Source organism: Rhodnius prolixus, unplaced genomic scaffold (genome assembly GCF_049639745.1).
Source record: "Rhodnius prolixus isolate KJV_2025 unplaced genomic scaffold, Rpr scaffold_11, whole genome shotgun sequence".
In the NCBI taxonomy this organism is placed as follows: Eukaryota; Metazoa; Arthropoda; class Insecta; order Hemiptera; family Reduviidae; genus Rhodnius; species Rhodnius prolixus.
The window spans coordinates 17845925-17869501 of record NW_027411625.1 but is presented as its reverse complement, the minus strand read 5'-3'; the positions used below and the strand labels follow the sequence as shown (position 1 = coordinate 17869501).

Sequence of the window (23577 nt, the reverse complement as noted above, 5' to 3'; positions counted from 1 at the left end):
AATCAGCTTGTACCCAACATTTCATTCATGCTTAGTTGATATAATTTAAGTAATTTTGCTGCATTAACTTTTCCTTCACATTTTTTAGAATTTATTAGATGTCACAGACCCTTATGCTGGCCAGTTCATTCATAATATTATTTTGTTATAATTATGATAAAATGTATATTATATCTTCGTTTGTAAATAGGTACTTTATTTTAACTCTATTCCAAATTATTTTTTGGATTTATCTTTAATGTGCCCTTTATTCTGAAGTTGTACATATACATGCATGTTAAAGTAGAAAAATACCAAGTTAGAGTCGGCTACTGTTTAAATTTGAATCACGGAGGATTTAAAACAATATTTCAGTCTTGAATTCATCTTACCGAAATATTCGTGAGCACAATTACACACAGTTAATAACAAGTACATTATTCAACAACAATTATTCATTTCTCAACTGTAATTTAATTTAGTCCCCCTAATTTTACTTATAGTAAAATACTGGAATAATTAGCTGTCCTAAAAATATGCATATCTTATTTATTTTATATTACATATATACAACATTGTGGGAAGAATACCTAGAGTGAGTGAAAATGTAATTGAAAAAAACTATATTAAAACCAGATAATTTATTACCTATTATTATAAACGTTTGACTCCTACATAAAATAACAATTACTTTAATCGAAGAATGAACTTAAACAGACGATTTTTATTAAAAATAAAATAAATAAATAAATAAAATAAACAAGATCATTGGCGTATGTTGATATAAGCATTTTTTAAAAAACGTTTTTGAATTTTTTAGCCTCATAATTTGCTTTATTTTTTATAACGTTTTCTTTTTAACCTGTAATTAAAAGTTTCATTATTATAGATTAATAGATATTACAGTCAATCTACAGTGCTACTTGAACAAATATTTTGTAGATGAAAATGGCCAGCATAAGGGTCTGTGACATCTAATAAATTCTAAAAAATGTGAAGGAAAAGTTAATGCAGCAAAATTACTTAAGTTATATCAACTAAGCATGAATGAAAAGTTGGGTACAAGCTGATTTGTGTACCTTTTGGCGTTTAATCAACCCTTATACTTAACATTTTAAACTGTAAGTTTTTGTTAATTGGCGGCTGGAGACTTGTTAGTGGGCTTATTTCGATATAGACAATATTGTACATCATTACAAATAGCTAAATTAGCTAACAGTTAGGCAAACTTCATCCGGATCCAGTGACAGACCATCTCAACCCTTAGAATTATCTTCTCTTAGAGCCCTTCTCAACATCTTCCCTTAGAATTATCTCTCTGGTGGTAGCTCAGGAGATAATTAAAACTGTCAAATTAACTGTTCGTCAAAAACTGCACGAAAAAGCGTAACGTTGAAAAACACCCAAACTTTGACAATTTTTTTCTCTTCTTCTTTAAAAGATAAAATACCCATATTTTCTTTATAATATAGTGCAAATCCTCCTTTATGACTGTAATTTTGTTGCAAAAACATAGTTCAAATAGATTTCGAGAAACACGTTGCTGAAAATGGGCAAAAACGGCAATTTCAGAAATGTTCTTCTTCTTCTTCTTCTTCTTCTTCTTGTTACCTTGCTTGTAAACAACGTAGCGCCTAAACGCGTGAACCGATTTTCATGAATGAGGTGTCATTCGATTCGGAATATTATGAAAATGTGCTTTTTGGTGGTCACGACTCTGTACATCGAACAGGAGAGGAGTAAGCCCAATGTATGTGAGGCCCCCTCAAAAATTATTATTACTAAAATTATCATTAACCTTATAAATCTTAGCCCAAATTTGATAAAATCTCTTTTAACAAAAAATTACAGTTTTAAAATTTAATAAATATAAAGGGTTGATTAAACGCCAAAGGTATAAAACTTAACTTTTAAAACTAAGTTTTTGTTAAGGAGACTTTTGTACCTTTTGGATAGAATTTTTTTTTTTCCTTGGTTGGAACAAATTTATATATCCAATGATTTCTTAAATATACGGCTATTGGGAAGATCTAGGATGAAAAAAAACTGACACAAGTTATGGAGAAATAGTAACAAGTTAGTGGGAAGAAGATGGAGACTGGAGAAACGTTATGGAATTAAGTGATGAATCAACAAGTGGTAAACAACCCGTTAAGAGGGACAATAGAAAGAAAATTGCAATTAACATTATCTTCCAATAATAAGAGCAGTAAGATAAATTTTGATGCACTACTTATTCTTAAGGGATGTAAGAGAAAACAATCTGTGATCACAATAACTTCTATAGAGGGGAAAGAAACATGTTTTGCAATTACACTTCTTCACTGTAAACAGGCAAAGAGGATTTAAACTGCGAATGCGGCATGGTTGCGAATACTTCCCCTTAGTAGGTGTAAGAGCAGGAAGGCACTTAAATGTCATTCTAAATTCTTCTTCTAGCCTAATTTGGTCAAAGACAGGCGAAGATTTACAGAGTTATTATTAATAACCGTTTAAAAGGGGTCATTATTTACGTGGGCAAACTCCCCTCTAAAGTATATACCATCAAAAACCGTATCTGCAATATAAAAAATTTCAAATTGAAAGACAATTCATTCATTAAAATCAGTTTGTACGTCGATCATTTGAACGATTGCAGTACTTCCTTTTAGTAGGTATAAGAGAATGATGGCACTTTAGAGACAAGTAGGGAAGCTTAAACCGCTTCTTCGCGCTAAACTTTTGCAAAATCGGACTAAGCGTTGTAGAAATATTAGTAATAATTAACCTAGAAGAAGCTCCTGCCCTTTACTATCACAAAACTAAAACTGAATTTATTAAGCAGTCAAAGACTGCAGTTTAAAACCCTCTTATTAAGTTGGAGTGAGAGCTCCAAGACTTCGACTTATACAAAAAGCTTTCCTTTTGCCACACGCTAATAAGTTAACCACTTCTTTACCTGTGTGCCAATGGTTGAACGCCAGGCAAACTACAATATACAGATCAGATTCCAGCATTTTGTGGCAACCAACGAATCCTCTAACTTGCCTTTTGCTGTGCTCGACTAATCGACCAATGGATGGTATGGCAGCACTACGGGTTCTAAATACAACTACGCATAAATCTAATTGAGATCGCTGTGATTTCTCGGAGTTCCTAAAACATGTAAAGAATTTTAGAAATTACCATTAAAAAAATAGGCATATCTAAAAAAATAACAAAGGAATTAGTAAATTCAAATATAGATGGTTACCCGTTTGCGCTCATATTCAAAATCTTTAGGAAATGAATATATTCTATCTGCTTAAACTTCATATGAACTTACCTTTGTCCTTCCTGGAACAATGAGAACTCAGCTTCTGTGGGTTCCAGAACGGTTAGAAGTACACAGGAGATGTGATCAACTGAGGACAGAGGTGGCAGGGTACCTTGCAGCCTAACTTCGTTCCATCCAGCACTACGTACTTTGCAGATGTCTATGCAATCAAAATATCTGCAGAAAGAAATTTTGAAAAACGCTTATTGAAAAAGTACAGAATAAATAATTAAACAATGCACAAAGTTTCTCTTACTACGATTCTAACTGACAAATTTTCTATTCATACGTAATTTTGTTAGTTCTCCCTGTTTAGATAGCTGATTAAATCTGCCATAAATTACACTTGCAAGTAAGCAAATTTAAGGGTTACATTAACAACTATTTGCACGCCTTCTTCAGCTTTAGAAGTGTTTTTAAAGTTATAAGTATCACTTGTTGAATCCTCTAAATTTTTTTTTGTTTTTCATAACAAATGTCAATTAAAATTTTCGTTTGTAATACAAGCTCCAAATTTAGTCAATAAATGAAATTTCATTTGTTGGATCAGTTTTCGAGAAAATTGTACAAAACCTTCTTAGAACTTATTCTGTAAAGAAATCTGGTGAATCATCAGACCATTCCCCTCACCAAGAACAATAGGAACTCAGCTTCTGTGGGTTCCTGGAACAATGTGAACTCAGCTTCTGTGGATTCCAGAACGGTTAGGAGTACACAGGAGATGGGATCAACTGAGGACAGAGGTGGCAGGGTACCTTGCAGCCTAACTTCGTTCCATCCAGCACTACGTACTTTGCAGATGTCTATGCAATCAAAATATCTGCAGAAAGAAATTTTGAAAAACGCTTATTGAAAAAGTACAGAATAATGCCTCCACGGATTTCTCAGCCGTACGAAACGAATACCGTTCAAATCTCGCACATCCCGAACAGAATAGGCCTAATGAAATGAATTCATAATTTATATACAGGGTGACCAGAGTTATATGCTCCACCCACTTTCTTTTTTAACGGTGGGAAATTTCGAAAAAATAAAAAACACGTATTTAATCTTTTTAGTCTAGTTTATTTTCAGTGATTGACCCATTGTTTTAAACCCCGATATCTCGAAGTACAGCATCCAACTTTTGTTTTTCAAATGGAACGTTATACTTTTTGTTGCATATTTTTATAGTATTTGAGCTCCTAAAAAAAACAAAAAAAAATTTGAAATGGGTTAGGTTTCAAAAGTTATGGTAATTTAAAATGTGAAAAACTAATTTCAGTTTATTGTCAAAATTACGTTATTTTTTTTAAAGAATCTGTTCAAACTAGGCACAATAAAGGGATAGGCAAGCCAAAACTCTGGACTCCCACGCTTTGCTTGTAGCAGCACTTATGGTGGCGAAGTCAAGATCTAGACAGGCTAGAGTTATTCGACGTTCAGGTTGTTTTTCCTACCAACGTTTGGGTGGAGTTATAGGAAATCAACTAATCGGCCCATACTTCTACAGAGAGAACTTAACTGGTGAAAGGTATCCAACTTTTTTTTCAGAGACATTTTGCCAGTTCTGCTTGAAGATGTTCATCTACAACGTCGGCTAGATATGTATTTTCAACAAGATGGTTGCCCGGCGAGAGTGGTTCGAGGTTACCTAGTGGACAGAAATTTCCATTAAAAGTGCTTAGGGACTCATTGTCCGATCCAATGGCCACCTCGATCTCCGGACTTAACCCAAATGGACTATATTTTGTGGGGATACCTAAAAAAATAAAGTGTAAAGTATCCTTAATCCCATGGCTTCAGTCGATGATCTGAAACGTCGAATTACTCTAGCCTGTCGAGATCTTGACTTCGCCACCATAAGTGCTGCTACAAGCAAAGCGTGGGGGTCCAGATTTGGCTTGCCTATCCGTTTATTGTGCCCAGTTTGAACAGATTCTTTAAAAAAAAAAACGTAATTTTGACAATAAACTGAAATTTGTTTTTCACATTTTAAATTACCATAACTTTTGAAAAACCTAACCCATTTCAAATTTTTTTTTTTGTTTTTTTTAGGAGCTCAAATACTATAAAAATATGCAACAAAAAGTATAACGTTCCATTTGAAAAACAAAAGTTGGATGCTGTATCTCGAGATACCGGGGTTTAAAACAATGGGTCAATCACTGAAAATAAACTAGGCTAAAAATGATTAAATACGTGTTTTTTATTACGCGCCAAAAAAGAGTTTTTTTACACTTGAAATTTTTACAATAACAAAGGACTAAAACAAAAACCCAACAGCAAAACTAAAATGGAGGAGAGTAGCGATGGGCTGCCACATGACAGAGGACCACCACCGATACGCTACATCCAAGCGGATAAGTATACTACTAATAATAGTAATACTGACAGTAGCAATAACTCCAATAGTTCGCCTACAGAAAACATTAGCGTAATTCCTAATGCAGGCAAATCAAATAAAAGGTCGCTGGTTCGGGAGGAAACCCCCTTGGACCTAATCCGGGCTCCCAAATTGGGTAAAAATGACGACATGACAAATAATAGTGGTCATGTTGCCATAGAAACATTACAATTACCGGCTGAAAATAAATTCAAGCCAAATGATAAAGGTCCCTACTTCATCTTTGTTGAGGGAAATGAGGGTAACCTGGGAAGTATCCATCGGGTTACTTTTGGCAAAGGGATTTACACCGAAGATAATAAACATTCCCATGATATCCTGGATATAAGGTCAGTTGGGAAGAATAGAATGAAAATTGAAACAAGCACCCCCGGAGCAGCAAATTATTTGACTAATAATAATTGTTTAAAAAAAAAAAAATTGAAAGCCTACATTCCGGACCACCTTACTTTTTCAAAAGGTGTCATAAAAGGGATGGAGTCTTCAATATCTGAACAAGAGATTTTGGAGAATATTCAAAGTCAAATCAGAGTAGTTAATGTGAAAAGAGTATTCAGAAAGGTAGAAAACAGGCCACTCGAGACCTGCTTTCTGACGTTTGATAGTCAGAGCTTACCGAGATACGTATCAATGTATGGTGCCAGGTTTAAAGTGGGACCATATGTACCAAATAGAAGACCGTGCGTCAACTGTCTTCGATAAGGGCACTCCAGCTCACAATGCAAAGGACAACCGAGGTGCAGTAAATGTTCTGGTGCTCATAGCATCGAACAATGTGAAATAAACAAAACGGAATGCATTCACTGCCGAGGCTACGGATGCGGCGTGTCCAAAATATAAAGAAGAAAACAAATTGATTAAAGAAAAAGTTACATATGGTACTACATATCTAGGAGGTACCACCTTCGTAGAGGTAACCAAAAGGAACAGATTCGAGTGCTTGTCGGAGGAAGAATTTCCCCCCCTTCCAGATCCCTTACTCCACCCCATAAAACATCAACGGTCACGAAAACAAAAGAGGCGGTCAGAGAAGAAAACGCCGATTTTGGGCGAACATCGGGATGTTCCTGATGTGGCTATTGTGGAAATCGAAGAAGTCAGCCAAAAAAAAGACAAGGATAAAATCAGTATCAAGGATATTCGAAAAACTTTTGCCGCAGTAGATCACCCAGTGGTGGATGTAATCATTGGAGTGATCGATTCATTGAGTAAGGGAGATATTGGTGAAACTACCAAATCCCTAGCACTACTTGTATCCCAATTCTATAAAGGGGAAAAAACTGAGAGTGCTACTCCGTCAAAAGGAGCGCATTCTGCGGGTAACGCGAGAATGCTCACCAAAGAACGAAGAAGTAGTCTGCGGTTTAGTTCGGAAAGAAATGAGAATAGTAAAACAAAAGCATATAACCTTGAACATATGAAGGATATTCCAAAAGTGTCTTTAGTCTGTAAATCTAAGATAATCACACAAAAACATTCTCAATCCTAATGAAAATTTTACAAATAAATATAAGATCGTACTTAGCCAATAGGGAGAGTCTTGATGTCCTGCTGCGCGAGAGGTTCATCGATGTGGCCATCTTAAGTGAAACATGGTTTAAGTATAACCTAAAATTAGAGTTGCGAAGATATCACGTTGTCAGAGACGATCGTGAGGATGGGTATGGTGGAAGTGCCATATTTATCAGTAAAAAATTGACTTTCGACCAAATAGTGCTGAATAATCCATTAAGGGGCAGAGTTCAGATATGTGGGGCTAAAATCCTATTTAGGAGCGTCAGTATTACGGATCTTAGCACTTACTGCCGTCCTGGGCATAAAGCCTCAGTGGAGGAATGGATTAATGTACTAAATCAGGTTTCGGGTCCTCTTATTCTGGGTGGCGACTTTAATGCGCTTCATCCAATGTGGGGGGGACATCGGGAAAACCTAGATGGACGAGCTCTAGCAGAGTTAATAGATTCGTACAATTTGTGTACATTAAATGATGGGTCCCCACTATGATTCCCCGACCGGGGGCTCGAGCTCAACCTGTGGATATAACTTTATGTTCTCCAGATCTGATGTCTGAGCTCAGTTGGGAAGTAATACAAGAGCCCTTGGGTTCGGATCACCTGGGAATTCTGGTGAAGTCATTTAATAGGCGGCAGGCAACCTCTGGCGCACGCACTAGGCACCCTAAGGCAGGAGGTTGGAATCTCAGTAAGGCGGATTGGGAAAAGTATCGGATGGTATTGGATTTAAAATTCAGTACATCGGAATCCACCAGCTGCACTTATGATTATTTGACTCAAGAAATAAGATCAGCGGCCTTAGGATCCATTCCTAGATTCCCACAATGGCTTTATTTAAACCCAAATCGAGCAATCAAGCCTTGGTGGGATGATGATTGCAATAGAGTCAAGCAAGAGTCAATAATAGCCTACCAAAGCTATAAGAGAGCATCCACCTTGGAAAATTACGTCAATTTAAACAAAAAACTAGCAATCAGTGGTCGGACGTACAAAGAAAAAAAACGAATAATGTGGTACGAGTTTTGCAATAGCTTAGATAGACAAACTCCCTCTAACGTCATTTGGAAGCGAATTCGAAGTCTAAAAAAAGGTTACTCTCCTCAAGTAGAAGTCACTGATGATGGCCATTGGGTTGAAGAATTCCATAAATATCTGACTCCGGACTATGCTAGCCAGTTTATCGACTTATCAAATATCCCAATTGGTGATGAGGACTTGAATCAGCCATTCCAGTTATGGGAATTGAAGTATGCTCTAAAAAAAGGAGGTAGTACATCGCCAGTCCAAGACGGTATTCACTATCAAATGCTACAAAACCTCCCATTTCCGGCTCTTTTATCGCTTCTTAGAATTATGAACGAAATGTGGGTTGGGGGAGCTATGATTGAAAGTTGGAGAACCCTTTTAATATTTCCTCTCTTAAAGCCTGGTAAAGATCCCAACTCGTACCAGTCGTATCGGCCAAATGCTTTGTCGTCCTGTGTGTGCAAAACGTATGAACGGATGATAAAGCATAGGTTGGATTGGTGGGTGGAGGAATATAATAAGCTGGCCCCACATCAGCTGGGTTTTAGAAGGCACCGTGGCACATTAGATTGTCTGGCAGCGTTTGTTAATGAAGTGCACTTAAATAGAACGGAAAACAAACCCTTATTAGCGGCTTTCGTAGATATTCATAGAGCATATGATAACGCAAATTTCGCAATACTAAAGGATAAAGTGTTGGCAATGCAAGTACCTGGCAGGGTAATAGTAAATATAATTAATATGTTACAAGAAAGCCAATTAATTATTAGAAGGGGAGTTTTGGTAACGGGACCCAGAACAACAGGCATTGGCCTCCCCCAGGGTGCCGTGCTTAGCCCTTTGCTATTTAATATATATATATATATCTGATTTGAGAGACTGGCTCGTACTGGAAATCAGGATAGTCCAGTTTGCTGATGATTTCACTGTATTCACTGGAGGAAAATCCGAAGAAAATTTGGTAGAAATAATGGGACAGGCCTTGCATGATCTCAATGCATGGTGCAACCACTTGGGTTTTCGCATTTCTGGAAATAAGAGCTCAGTCACCATGTTTAGTAGAAAGCGTCAGAACATTCTTGCTGGCACGGTACAGTTGGGGCCGTTCAAAGTCTCGCAATCGCCAATAGTTGTCTTAGGACTTTATGTAGATCACAAATTAACTTGGAGACCTCACATTAAGAGAATAATCCAAAGTTGTGAAAAAGCTTTGAATGTGCTTAGATATGTTGCACATGTCACATATGGTACCGACCCAAAAATAGCCCTTCTGCTTTACCGAAATTTAATTTTATCTAAAATAGATTATGGTTGCGGTATTTACGGAGATACCTGCCAGACTTCACTATCTGGGTTAGGCAAGGTCCAGTACAAAGCAATACGCATTTGTCTGGGAGCTATGAGATCAACTCCCACAAATGTTCTCGTTGTGGAGGCTAAAATTATGCCTCTACACATACGTCGAGAATTATTGTTGGGAAAGTTTTTAAGCGAAAGAGTAATTAAGTTTAAAGAAGTTTCCTTGATGAGAATCTCAGAGCTCTCAGAAGTGGTTCGCTCGCACAGGTTTTGGTTAAAAAAGAAAACACCATTAATGTGTGAAATGTTTAGAGTAACGGAGAAATTATACTCTGGCCTAGAGGTGTTGCACGCGTCTCCTCGGAGATCTCTTCACTATGAAGTATCTTGTAAAGAATCTCCGTACGTCCATTTAGATTTATATGATAAGGTGAAAGAAGAATGGGGGGATTTAACATACCTAGCTTTTATAGCGCGCATGAGGGAAATCATAATCAACCCTTATTTACTATTTACGGACGGATCAAAATCAGAGCAGGGAGTAGGTTGTGCTGTACTTGACCCGCAAACGGGAAGTTTTCGCCTATACAAGCTCCCTAATAATGCCTCAATATTTACCGCAGAAATTGTAGCGATTTGGAATGCGGTAATCCTGGCGGAACAAATGCAAAGTAAAGCCATAATAGTCATTCTTAGTGATTCTAAAAGTGCACTCCAAAAAATAAAACGTCCGGGCGATGTTTTTGATCCCATAATTATAGAAATTGTAAGTCATTTGATTAATGCAATGGGTAGGTTGCATCTGGTTTGGCTGAAAGGGCATGCTGGGATAGTAGATAACGAGAAAGTCGACGTGCTAGCAAAAAGAGCGATTTTGTTAGGGGAACATACACCAGTGCTCAATTTAGCGGATTTCGAAGGTGCTTTAAGAAAGCGTTGTTATGACGCATGGCAAAAGCTCTACGATCTGGAAAAAGAAATTAAGGGTAAATATTACGCTGATTTACAGCCTAGGATCCCCAACAAGCCATGGTTTGTAGAAGTACTGGAGGGGGAAAGGCAATTTTACACAACAATAATGCGACTGAGGTTCAACCATAATCTCACAAATCCACATCTGCATAAAATTAAGTTATTAGATAGTCCCAAATGTGATTGCAATAGCGGGGAGGATGGGGACATCGATCACCTCCTCTTCAGATGCAGCAGATATAATAGAAATAGAGACAAGTTCCTACAGGAATTGGCAACACATGTACGATTTCCCTGTAGCGCTAAAAGTATTTGAGCTAGAATCCTGATCAGCTACGAATTATTTACAAATTCATTAGAGAGAATAAAATAAAAATATAGGATGCAGCGAAACTCCATAGTTGCGATTTTAGTTCTTAATTACTCACACAAGTACTATCATAACTACACTACTAATTACACCACTCTAAGCTCACATCAAATAATGAAGTCACATTCAGAGACCATTGTGTTGTTCTAGGAAGGAATGTCAGTACGCAGCGCTCAAGATATCCGTATCTCATGGAAGCCACGAAGCAGAATGTAGTAGAAGAGTAGCTGGCATGACGAAAAAAGAAGTGAAAGAGGCTGCGCTATTCCTCAAATTGTATATTGGGAAAAGATAGGGCTGGTTTTTTTCCACCAGCATATTGGTAAATTGAGGCATTCCAAGCCAACTGTAATTGTGCATACCAATATGTGGGTGTTTTCCAGCCCTCATATAAAGTAATTGGTTAATGTGCAAACAAGATCACTATAACAATAAATAAATAAATATTTTTTCGAAATTTCCCGCCATTAAAAAAAAAAGTGGGCGGAGCATAAAACTTTGGTCACCCTGTATATACAGGGTGTCCCAGGTATATGGATAACGACTTTTTCTCGGAAACTAAGATAGCTAGAAAAAAAACTAAAAAATACGTGTTCCCTTGGTTTTTTGTTAGGAATCCAAATTTACTTTGTAAATTTTTTTCGGTGCTTCCAGAAGCGAGATACAGGCACCAACTTCATTTTTTCAAATGGGAAGGTGCGGTTTTTATTTCAGAAATAGATTCCTCTATTTTTTTAAAGAAAAATTTTCTTGAACGGTTTTTTTCTGTGAGCGATATTTTAGAAGTTATGAATGAAAACATGATTCTTATAAGAAATGTCAAAATGATAATATTATAACGGTATTTTGATTGAATAAGAAGAAAAGTACTATTTTATTATAAATTTTACTCCTCATTAATATTACAGATCATGCTCGAAATGGCCTCCACCATTAGAGATGCATAGACATGCTCTTTCCTGCCAATTGCCCTTACTGCCAAAGAAATAGATTCGATTTTAACCGAGTTACAGACATCTATTATTCTTTGCTTTAGTTCATCTACAGATGCAATCCTGGCTTGATTCTGATGCACCTAGATTTAGTAAAGCTTTTAGATAAGCAGAAATAAGGAAAGAAAGAAAAAGTTATGAATAATCACCTTGTTTTTCGAGTATGGCCACTGAATCGCCCCCCGTGTCGATATAACACCATCAGGCATGTAAAGAGATATCTCGATAGGCAATTTGATGTGCGTTATATCGACACGGGGGGGCAATTCAATGGCCACCTCGTTCACCGTTATGAATAATCACCTTGTTTTTCAGGTATTTCCAAAGGAAATAGTCCATAGGTATCAAATCCGGTGAACGAGGTGGTCACTGAATTCCCCCCGTGTCGATATAACATGCCCTTCAAATTGTCTACCGAGATATCTCTTTACATGCCTGATGGTGTTATATCGACACAGGGGGGCTTTTTTCAAGTTAAAATTATCAAATTATTTGTCAATCTGTCCACAGCCTTATAACTTGCTATGCTTACAGATCGTGCTTGTTATAGAGGCAATAGTGATTCACAAATTTTAAGTTAGTTGAAAAAGTTATTTATTTACAGAAGAGATTTTCAAATACCTCAAGTATTTGATAAGTAGTTCAATATTTCTTTTTTTACCATGTTTTATGTATAATTTTCCCGATAGTGTAGGTTCTCAACGGGGCCTAATGGCCCCCCAGTGGGCCACAGCGTATTTTAAGGGGGCCACGGAAACTTCTGTAGGGGGCCACAAACATTTTCACTAACAGTATTTTAAATATTTAAAAAAGGAAATTAGAAACCTCTTGCCACATATGTATGTACTTAAGTGATCAATATGTTTCATTTAAAGGATCAAACTTATTCCTTAATTTATCAAATAATGCACTTTAGACAACTTCTGAAGCATGTACTGTGCCTTCAAACGTGCCTCCTCAGATACAGAGAGCAGTTGATAACCTCCAGGCTAACCTGGCTTGCGAGCCAGAGAAGGCTCCTTTGAAGGCACAGTACATGCTCCTCAAGTTGAGTAAAGTGCATTATTTGATAAATTAAGGAATATGTATGATACTTTAAATGAAAGATATTGATCACTTAAATATGTGGCAGGAGGTTTCCAATTTTTTTGGTAATTAAATGCAACTCTCCCAAATTACCAAATAATTATTAAACCTTTTTGTTTGTAACAGATGTAAAATTAATTTTCAGCCATTTTGTATATGCTTGAGAACATCTAAAGCTCTTAACATTTGATTTTCCTTAGAAAAATCACTCGGAAAACGACTTATCTCCCGATATTAAGAAAAATGCTAGCTTTACGGCCTTGGCAATATTTTTAGTAGAAAGGGGATGAAAAAATACATAAAAATGACCTATCGCGTGCTCTTCTTTCTCTTTGATAACAAGATAAAAAATTAAAATATGATTAATAAATACCAGATTTTGAAATGGCCTAGCACCTTTAATTTTGAAGATATCGAATTGCGGTTTCCGGTTTCTTTCATAACTTTTTTATACTCTTTAAAACTGTGTATATGAAAATGGGGGTCAACTGCGAACCCTCACTTTTGGTCGCGCGTCAGTCGCGTATGCAGGCAGGAATCTAAAATCAAGTTACGTATTCTGAAACTAGAGGTGACGGGCAACAAATTTTTCCTCTACCATTTTTTGTTCAGATTAACCGTTTAAGCATGAAGTGCATTTGAGCCGTCTTAAAATGAACGCCCTGTAAACAGGTGATTCAGCAGCTCAAATGCAACAAAAAATATTCTCTTCACTTTGGCCCGATTCTCAATAGTGTCCAAGATATTTGCATTTTTAACTTTTCCGTCGATATTCGCGTTTAAAAACGGCCGTACCTTTTCTATCCTTTATCCTACAACAAATCTGCTTATTCCAAACTTTACTTTACTTTATCGCTACTTTACTTTTTACATCCGTTTTATTAAATAACGATTGTTATAAACTAATATGGTTACTTTTCTTTTTGTTCCTTCTCCAAAAATTGACATTTGAGTAAATTAGTGGTGAAAAGTCTGTTACGCAAAATCCCAGTTTTCTGCGGTTACACCCCTCTGTTCGGGGTAGGGTTTTATTAAAAACCAAAAAAATCCATGTGGTCTTGAAGCTCAATAAATGCGCAACTTTTTCTGAAATTATGTGACTCCTAGATTCATAAATTATTGAAAAAATACAGTTGAAAATTTTAACAGAAATCATCGAGAACAAATTTTTTGGGCATAAAAGTAAAAATGTCATTGTTATAAGAAACGTTTTGAGGCTCTGGGTTACGCATATTTATAGGAAATTTAATGCTCTTTCGATTGGAATAAGTAGATTTGTTGTAGGATAAATGACAAAAAGTTACGGCCGTTTTTATGGTGAAAAACACGAATATCGACGGAAAAGTTAAAAATGAAAATATCTTGGACACTATTGAGAATCGGGCCAAAGTGAAGAGAATATTTTTTGTTGCATTTGAGCTTCTGAATCGCCTCCCGATATTTCGACCACTCCTCCGTATACACCCTGTATACAGGGTGAACCAGTAAGTATAGTCCAAAGGCCTAGTGTGTGTAGTACATCTAAAGTGGAGTTCAATGACGTATTGGCCAACTTCATATTTTCCACTATTCTTGAGAGACGTCGCTTTTAATTTTTTGTAAAAAAATAGTTACTTTTTTGCAATACAAATGTTATTACTCAGAAAGTTTTAGTTCGAATTCGATTCTGATGACACGGTTAGAAAGATAGATAAATTTCCTAAAAATTGACACCATTTTGAAGCATAAATTATTCTCCAAACAGCCTCAATCTTCCTCCGGAAACTGGGAAAATAAAATTAATCGAAATTTTTAAGAAAATTCATTAGGCCCTTATCAGACCTAGGGGCTGGCACTTTTTATAAAAGTTTCTTTGTCTAATGGGCTTTCAAACGGTATATCATTTTCCAGGATTCCTTTTATCTTCGTATGAGAAATTACGTTTGTTTTGCAAGAAAACGTGTTGACGAGCACTCAAGATTGTTAGTTATCAAGTTGTTTAATTCATTGAAAACTATTGTAGATGAACCAATAGTCAATTTTTAAAGTAGATTATCTTAAAATAAGGAAGTCAAAGGTTACAAAGTGCATTTAGAAAAAAAAAAAATCTGATCTCTCTGAAATATTTGAGAAAATGTTATGAAATATTTTAAACAAGTACTATTTTTATAAACGAAAATTCATATAGTTTGTATTTACTCCAAATTACAATTTCACACACAACTACACTGTTGAAAAAGGAAAATAAATTTACTTGAACGGTTTTTTTCTGTGAGCGATATTTTAGAAGTTATGAATGAAAACATGATTCTTATAAGAAATGTCAAAATGATAATATTATAACGGTATTTTGATTGAAAAGAAGAAAAGTACTATTTTATTATAAATTTTACTCCTCATTAATATTACAGATCATGCTCGAAATGGCCTCCACCATTAGAGATGCATAGACATGCTCTTTCCTGCCAATTGCCCTTACTGCCAAAGAAATAGATTCGATTTTAACCGAGTTACAGACATCTATTATTCTTTGCTTTAGTTCATCTACAGATGCAATCCTGGCTTGATTCTGATGCACCTAGATTTAGTAAAGCTTTTAGATAAGCAGAAATAAGGAAAGAAAGAAAAAGTTATGAATAATCACCTTGTTTTTCGAGTATGGCCACTGAATCGCCCCCCGTGTCGATATAACACCATCAGGCATGTAAAGAGATATCTCGATAGGCAATTTGATGTGCGTTATATCGACACGGGGGGGCAATTCAATGGCCACCTCGTTCACCGGATTTGACACCTATGGACTATTTCCTTTGGGGATACCTGAAAAACAAGGTGATTATTCATAACTTTTTTCTTTCTTTCCTTATTTCTGCTTATCTAAAAGCATTACTAAATCTAGGAGCATCAGAATCAAGCCAGGATTGCATCTGTAGATGAACTAAAGCAAAGAATAATAGATGCCTGTAACTTGGTTAAATTCGAATCTATTTCTTTGGCAGTAAGGGCAATTGGCAGGAAAGAGCATGTCTATGTATCTCTAATGGTGGAGGCCAGTTCGAGCATGATCTGTAATATTAATGAGGAGTAAAATTTATAATAAAATAGTACTTTTCTTCTTATTCAATCAAAAAACCGTTATAATATTATCATTTTGACATTTCTTATAAGAATCATGTTTTCATTCATAACTTCTAAAATATCGCTCACAGAAAAAAACCGTTCAAGTAAATTTTTCTTTAAAAAAATAGAGAATCCATTTCTGAAATAAAAACCGCACCTTCCCATTTGAAAAAATGGAGTTGGTGCCTGTATCTCGCTTCTGGAAGCACCGAACAAAATTTGCAAAGTAAATTTGGATTCCTAACAAAAAACTAAGGGAACACGTATTTTTTAGTTTTTTTCTAGCTATCTTAGTTTCCGAGAAAAAGTCGTTATCCATATAGCTTGGGACACCCTGTATACAGGGTGATCCATTTAAAACGCACCAATCGCTAATAACTTTTCAGGAAAGCGGAATTTCGAAAAAACCCATGAAGTAAACTATATTTTTTTTTCGGTCTAGTTTTTAAATTTTTTACTCCCAATGCTGTATCTTTATTTTTGGCGTACTTACAGTCAAAAACCAAATTGGGGTTTCATAAGGACCACTGGTTTTGACAATTATGAAAACTACATAAAACATTGTGAAAAATGACGTTGACCCCGTTTCGATATCCGTAGTATTTGTCGAGATATTTAAGATCAAATTTTACAATTTTATCAACTCGTGAACGATTTTTAATATTAATTTTCCACTCAAGAGGTCCTTTGACTACAAAAATGTTATTTGTGACGCAAAGATCAAAAATAATAAAAATTAAACATTTTAAAAATGTAGTGTAATGTAATGGTTATGGGTGAGTCAGAATAAATTTGTTTTATCATCAATTAAAAGCAACCAACAAATCATTTTAATGTACCCTGTATGCAAGACTTAATGACCTATGATTGCGGTAAGAATATCTTGCCAGGGAAGGACGGTTGTTGGTCTAGTGGTCAAGAGCGTAGCTTTGTAAGTGGGAGCAGTTCGAATCCCGCGTATGCAGTCATTCTTATTACTTAAAAAATCATAATACTTTTTTAAATAAAGTGTAGACAAGCGCTGGATAGATATTCTTACCGTAATCATAGGTGAAGAAGTCTTAGATACGGGGTACATAAACATGATGTGATGGTTGCTTTTATTTGATGATAAAACAAATTTACCCTGTTACGCCCACAACCATTACATTATGCTTCTTGTTTTAAAATCTTCAATGTTTACTATTTTTTTACATTTCGTCACCAAAAACATTTTTTACAATCAGGAGACCTCCCAAAACGTGAATTTCTGGTGGAAAATTAATATTGAAAACCGATCACCAAGAAATAAAATTGTAACTTTGATCTTAAATATCTCAATTAATATTAGGGATATCGAAACGGGATTAACGTGACATTTCACAACTTGTTATGTAGTTTTCACAATCATTGTCAAAACCAGTGGTCTTTATGAAACCTCAATTAGTTTTTTGCCAGTAACTCCGCCAAAAATGAAGATACAGCATCAGGGATGGAAAATTTGAAAACTAGACCAAAAAAACATATAGTTTACTTCGTGGGTTTTTTCAAAATTCCGCTTTCCTAAAAAGTTATTAGCGATTGGTGCGTTTTAAATGGATCGCCCTGTATGCAGGGTGACCACAGTTATATGCTGCACCAACTTTTTTTTTAAACGGCGGGAAATTTCGAAAAAATAAAAAACACGTATTTAATCATTTTTAGTCTAGTTTATTTTCAGTGATTATTCCATTTTTTTAAACCCTTGTATCTCGAGATACATTATCCAACTTTTGTTTTTCAAATGGAACGTTATATTTTTTGTTGCATATTTTTGTAGTATTTGAGCTCCTAAAAAAAACAAAAACAATTTTTTTGAAATCGGTTAGGTTTTTCAAAAGTTATAGTAATTTAAAATATGAAAAACAAATTTCAGTTTTTTGTTAAAATTACGTTATTTTTTTTAAAGAATCTGTTCAAACTGGGCACAATCAACGGATAAGCAAGCCAAAACTCTGGACTCCCACGCTTTGCTTGTAGCAGCACTTCCGGTGGCGAAGTCAAGATCTAGGGAGGCTAGAGTTATTCGACGTTCAGGTTGTTTTTTCTACAAACATTTGGTGTGGAGTTATAGGAAATCAACTAATCGGCCCATACTTCTTCAGAGAGAACTTAACTGGTGAAAGGTGTCCAACTTTTTTTTAAGAGACATTTTGCCAGTTCTGCTTGAAGATGTTCATCTACAACGTCGGCTAGATATGTATTTTCAACAAGATGGTTGCCCGGCACATAATGCGAGAGTGGTTCGAGGTTACCTGGACAGAAATTTCCATGAAAAGTGCCTAGGGACTCATTGTCCCATCCAATGGCCACCTCGATCTCCGGACTTAACCCAAATGGACTATTTTTTGTGGGGATACCTAGAAAAATAAAGTATCCTTAATCCCGTGACTTCAGTCGATGATCTGAAACGTCGAATAACTCTAGCCTGCCTAGATCATGACTTCGCCACCGGAAGTGCTGCTACAAGCAAAGCGTGGGAGTCCAGAGTTTTGGCTTGCCTATCCGTTGATTGTGCCCAGTTTGAACAGATTCTTTAAAAAAAATAACGTAATTTTAACAAAAAACTGAAATTTGTTTTTCATATTTTAAATTACTATAACTTTTGAAAAACCTAACCGATTTCAAAAAAAAATTTTTTTGTTGTTTTTAGGAGCTCAAATACTACAAAAATATGCAACAAAAAATATAACGTTCCATTTGAAAAACAAAAGTTGGATACTGTATCTCGAGATACAAGGGTTTAAAAAAAATGGGCCAATCACTGAAAATAAACTAGACTAAAAATTATTAAATACGTGTTTTTTATTTTTTCGAAATTTCCCGCCGTTTAAAAAAAAAGTTGGTGGAGCATATAACTTTGGTCACCCTGTATATGGGTAGAACAGTAAGTGGTACTCTACAGAAATTGCTTAAAGTGGCAGTTTTCCGGGAATTTCCCAAAACTCTATTTTCCTAGGTTGTTAAATACATAGTAATCGAATTAAATGTGATTCACATGATTTATTAAATCGAAGTAAGTGAAATCATATGAGTGTTTTTGACCAGATATTAATTTACTTTTGATATTGTAAAGGGTTGTTTGAGTTTTAATTAGTACTTACTTCAGCACATCTTCAAATGAAATCCAAAACACGCCATCCGATGCCCCGTGAGGCATGAGCAGTTCTCGTAGCTGTGGTGTCCACACTGGTGAATCATCAGACCATTCCCCACGCCAAGAATAATGCCCCCACGGGTTTCTCAGACGTACTAAACGAATACCGTTCAAATCTCGCACATCCAAAACAGAATAGGCATGCCTAATGAAATGGATTCATAATTAAAATAGTGACTGAAACTGAATCTGAGGTTTATTCTTTCTTTTGAGATGAAAAAACAAAATTAAGTTACCTAGGTCTAAGCCCTTTAGCCTGATAATCATCCTCGTCCACCTTCATGTTACCACCACCGCACGAGGCGCCCATTAAATATCTAGCTAGTCTTGAAGACAACAGCTGTGCCCAGATCAAATCTTTGTCCAGTTCATCTTCAGACGGCAGAGAGGATGGTTGCAATGGCACGCTTTCACATGGCGCTCCTAACCAGGGCAATTCAGTTTAAAATAAACAAAATCAACCTATTTAAGGTTAACCATGTGATAGCATTTTACCCGGGCATTTTATCTTGCACACGCTGAAATAAAATATAAGTTAGTGCGCAAACAATCGACAGATTTATTATTTAATGGAAAGAGCAAAAAAAAAAAAAAGAGTGGCTTATAAAGTTATATTATTCTTATTGACCTCTGATCTCCCTTTTAATTTAATAAAACTTAGCTGTGAATATCATCTTAATCATGTAAATCCGAAATATTAGTGATTCTGAGACATTAAAAAAGAATGCTTTGCTGCCGAAGCAATAGGAAATATTTGTGAAGTTAAAAGTATGAGGTGCTGAATGAATGACCTGCTTACATTGATTTTAAAATTCAAGTTTAAACCACCTGTTTAGAAAGTTAGACAGATTTAAGTAATCTTAGCGTGGCAGAGTTGAATCACTGACAGAAGCTGTGGAGTCTATCCCGGTTTACTCTAGTTAGAACTAATCTATAGATCTTATTTCTTCCACAAATGATAACGAATTGGAATGGCTCTGGGAACCTAGCCGGCAGTTCTTAAGATGTCAATTTTTAGTTGAGTCAGTCACACCTAGTTCATCTGAAAGTTTACAGTGCTGGTGCAAGGGGATAATACGCTTCGAATGCTGTCGCCAGAAATGATAAATTTAAAGATGAGTACCTAGGACCAAGCCTAAGTTACTTTCCAGACTAAATTTTGAACCAGTCGGAACAAAGCTTTCCATCTCTATTTCATTAATTTCGAAAACAAAGGGTTATTATTTTCACTTTATTTATCATTTTTCTTAAAAATACGGAGAGGTCTTAATATAGTTTCATATGGCGTGCATGAATAATGTATGAATTTATAACCGTCCGCTAAAAGGGCGTCTACCTGTATTATTGGACGTCCTGGAATTAAGTTTGTTCGCTCTTACATGGTAATATTTATATCACTAAGTGATGCCAGGCAAAAATTAAAGTGACGTTTATTGCGTTAGGGTCTTAATTAATATAATGACGCGAAATTGCCCTAATTTATAAATTTCACTTGGTATGATTTATATTGCATGTATCATATGCTATACAAACATTAACTCAACGTATTAAGTGTATCAGCTAAAATAGTTTTGAACATTAATGACTAACACAATTTGTTATTCCTTATACTTGTGCTTACAAGTAAAATTTTAGCAATACCCTTGAAGAGAAATACCTGTAAGTGTAGCTAATCCTTCGATTGCCCGTCCAGATACGAGCGCCTCGTAGCAGCCATGAATCTTCGCTACAGCTTTCTCGATAAGCGGCACCCAAAGTTGGGCACGTTTAGCCTGCGAATACACCAGATGTCCACGTCTATCACAAGGCAACAAGTCATCCACCAACACCGTGGTCCAGCGGCCATCTTTACATAGACGTACCTGATAGGCACCTTCATGGCAGTATTCCCGGGTCACCATCACTTTACGTACAAGTTCTTCTCGTTCAGCTAGCACAGCAAGAGCACTCAAAAGCCAACAATTCCCTAGTACGCCTGTAAATTTTCACAAAGAAACATAAAGAAAAACAGAATCTGTGCTCGAAAATGGGATCCCGTAAAATATGATTAAGGTCCCTAACTAAATCTCTTGAACTTTTACTGCAAAAATTTCATTCTTGAAGTCCCACAAAACTCCCAAAAATATTTTTAAATAAACATATTAAAAAAAAAAACAAAAACCTATCCTATTACGAAACATAACACTCGATTAGTCGTATTTCATTCACCTGAATTATCTAACATTGCATACCTTGTGATATGTCTGAGGGAAGCGGTTTACGAAATACTGCCCAACTTAGACTCGGTTCTGAATCTGCGTTGATCTGATGTGGACGCAACCACTGGACAACTCTGTTGTCTTTCACGTCATGCCCATTGTAATAAAGTGACTTGGGCGCTGGCGGAAAGGAATCGTCAACAAATGGTTCATCATTCTGGAACAAAACCAAATCTGGAGTAAAACATTTAAAAGGCTTAGCTTAATACCAATTATTGCACTTTGAGTTGATGTATTTTCTTAAGGTAATCAATGACAAATAGGTTCGTTTGTCTTCTTTCCACCCATGAACTTGTACGCCAATCGAACTGAAACTTAACTATAGCACCCCCCCAGTACACCTATTCCAAAAAAAATAGAACATTCTTTCAGCAACTAAAAAAATTAGTGATTTTTACTTACAAATTTTGCAATACAAAATATACATAAAATACTTTATTCAAGAATATAAAATAAGTTTTTTTAATTCTCTAACATGAAAAGATGTTAGTGAACTGGTGCCCTACACCAGTGGTTCTCAACCTTTTTTTACTCGTGGCCCCTTAAAAAAATATATTTGCACGCGTGCCCCCCTTCCCCCTAGTAAAAAAATGCATTTATTTTATAATTTTTTTGTATTATGTTTTATACAATATACAGTCAACCCTCCTATAACGCGGTATTCACAGAACGTGGTTTCCATATAACGCGGTACGCACTCACCGCGTTATAGAAGGGTTGGACTGTACCTATAGAAAAAAAATGTGCAGTACAAAAAATTATATCTCATTCTATAAAAGTTCTCATTAAGAAGTTTTATTTAGTGAGATCCTTGCGCCTGATGTAAACTGGTCAATTTTCTTATATCTAGCTCCAAGTTGTCAGTGACAGACGCAGGTCTGTGATGTTTTATAATGCTTTTTCAAATTTTTTTCGTTAAAATAAGGAAAATTAATGTTTTTCTATTTAGTTCAAAAAAGTCAAAAAAGATTGCTAATGGTTTAATAAATTTATCTGATGTTTACGTTTTAAAAAATCATAACCTAGAAACAATGCCTATGCACACATTTATCAAAAATTTCTGTATTCAGTAAGATTATACAGGGTGTTCATTTTAAGACGGCGCAAATGCATTTCATGCTTAAACGGTTAATCTGAGGAAAAAAAATGGTAGAGGAAAAATTTGTTGCCCGTCAACTCTAGTTTCAGAATATGTGACTTGATTTTAGATTCCTGCCCGCATACGCGGCTGACGCGCGACCAAAAGTGAGGATTTGCAGTTGACCCCCATTTTCACATACACCGTTTTAAAGAGTATAAAAAGTTATGAAAGATATCGGAAACCCCAATTTGATATCTTCAAAATTAAAGGTGCTAGGCCATTTCAAAATCTGGTATTTATTAATCATATTTTAATTTTTTAACTGGTTATCAAAGAGAAAGAAGAGCACGCGATAGGTCATTTTTATGTATTTTTTCATCCCCTTTCTACTAAAAATATTGCCAAGGCCGTAAAGCTAGCATTTTTCTTAATATCGGGAGATAAGTCGTTTTCCGAGTGATTTTTCTAAGAAAAGTCAAATGTTAAGAGCTTTAGATGTTCTCAAGCAAGCATACACAAAATGGCTAAAAATTAATTTTACATCTATTACAAACAAGTAGGTTTAATAATTATTTGATAATTTTGAGAGAGTTGCGTTTAATTACCAAAAAAATTGGAAATCTCATGCCACATATTTAAGTGATCAATATCATTTATGTAAAGGATCAAACTTATTCTTTAATTTATCAAATAATGAACTATACTCAACTTGTGCAGCATTTACTGTGCCTTCAAAGGTGCCTCTTCTGGCTCGCAAGCCAGGTTAGCCTGGAGGTTATCAACTGCTCTCTGTATCTGAGGAGGCACGTTTGAAGGCATAGTACATGCTTCAGAAGTTGTCTAAAGTGCATTATTTGATAAATTAAGGAATAAGTTTGGTCCTTTACATGAAACATATTGATCACTTAAATACATATGTGGCAAGAGGTTTCTAATTTCCTTTTTTAAATATTTAAAATACTGTTAGTGAAAATGTTTGTGGCCCCCTACAGAAGTTTCCGTGGCCCCCTTAAAATACGCTGTGGCCCACTGGGGGGCCACAAGG

The 23577-nt window shown here is 35.7% G+C and overlaps 1 protein-coding gene across 2 annotated transcripts in view; it reads right to left on the bottom strand.

Moving 5' to 3' along the window:
• Nucleotides 1-23577, bottom strand: part of sol (calpain 15 small optic lobes) — an 80200-nt gene that overhangs the window by 10423 nt on the left and 46200 nt on the right. The window contains exons 9-14 of one of the 2 annotated variants that reach the window (XM_074138205.1): nucleotides 21425-21608; nucleotides 20851-21168; nucleotides 19430-19616; nucleotides 19141-19338; nucleotides 3284-3451; nucleotides 2918-3114 (exon numbers count right to left, since the gene is read on the bottom strand). In XM_074138205.1, coding sequence (XP_073994306.1) covers nucleotides 2918-3114; nucleotides 3284-3451; nucleotides 19141-19338; nucleotides 19430-19616; nucleotides 20851-21168; nucleotides 21425-21608 — 1252 coding nt within the window. Of the gene's footprint in view, nucleotides 1-2917; nucleotides 3115-3283; nucleotides 3452-3871; nucleotides 4095-19140; nucleotides 19339-19429; nucleotides 19617-20850; nucleotides 21169-21424; nucleotides 21609-23577 lie in introns of those variants that run through there. The other variant, XM_074138206.1, reaches the window with a different exon arrangement.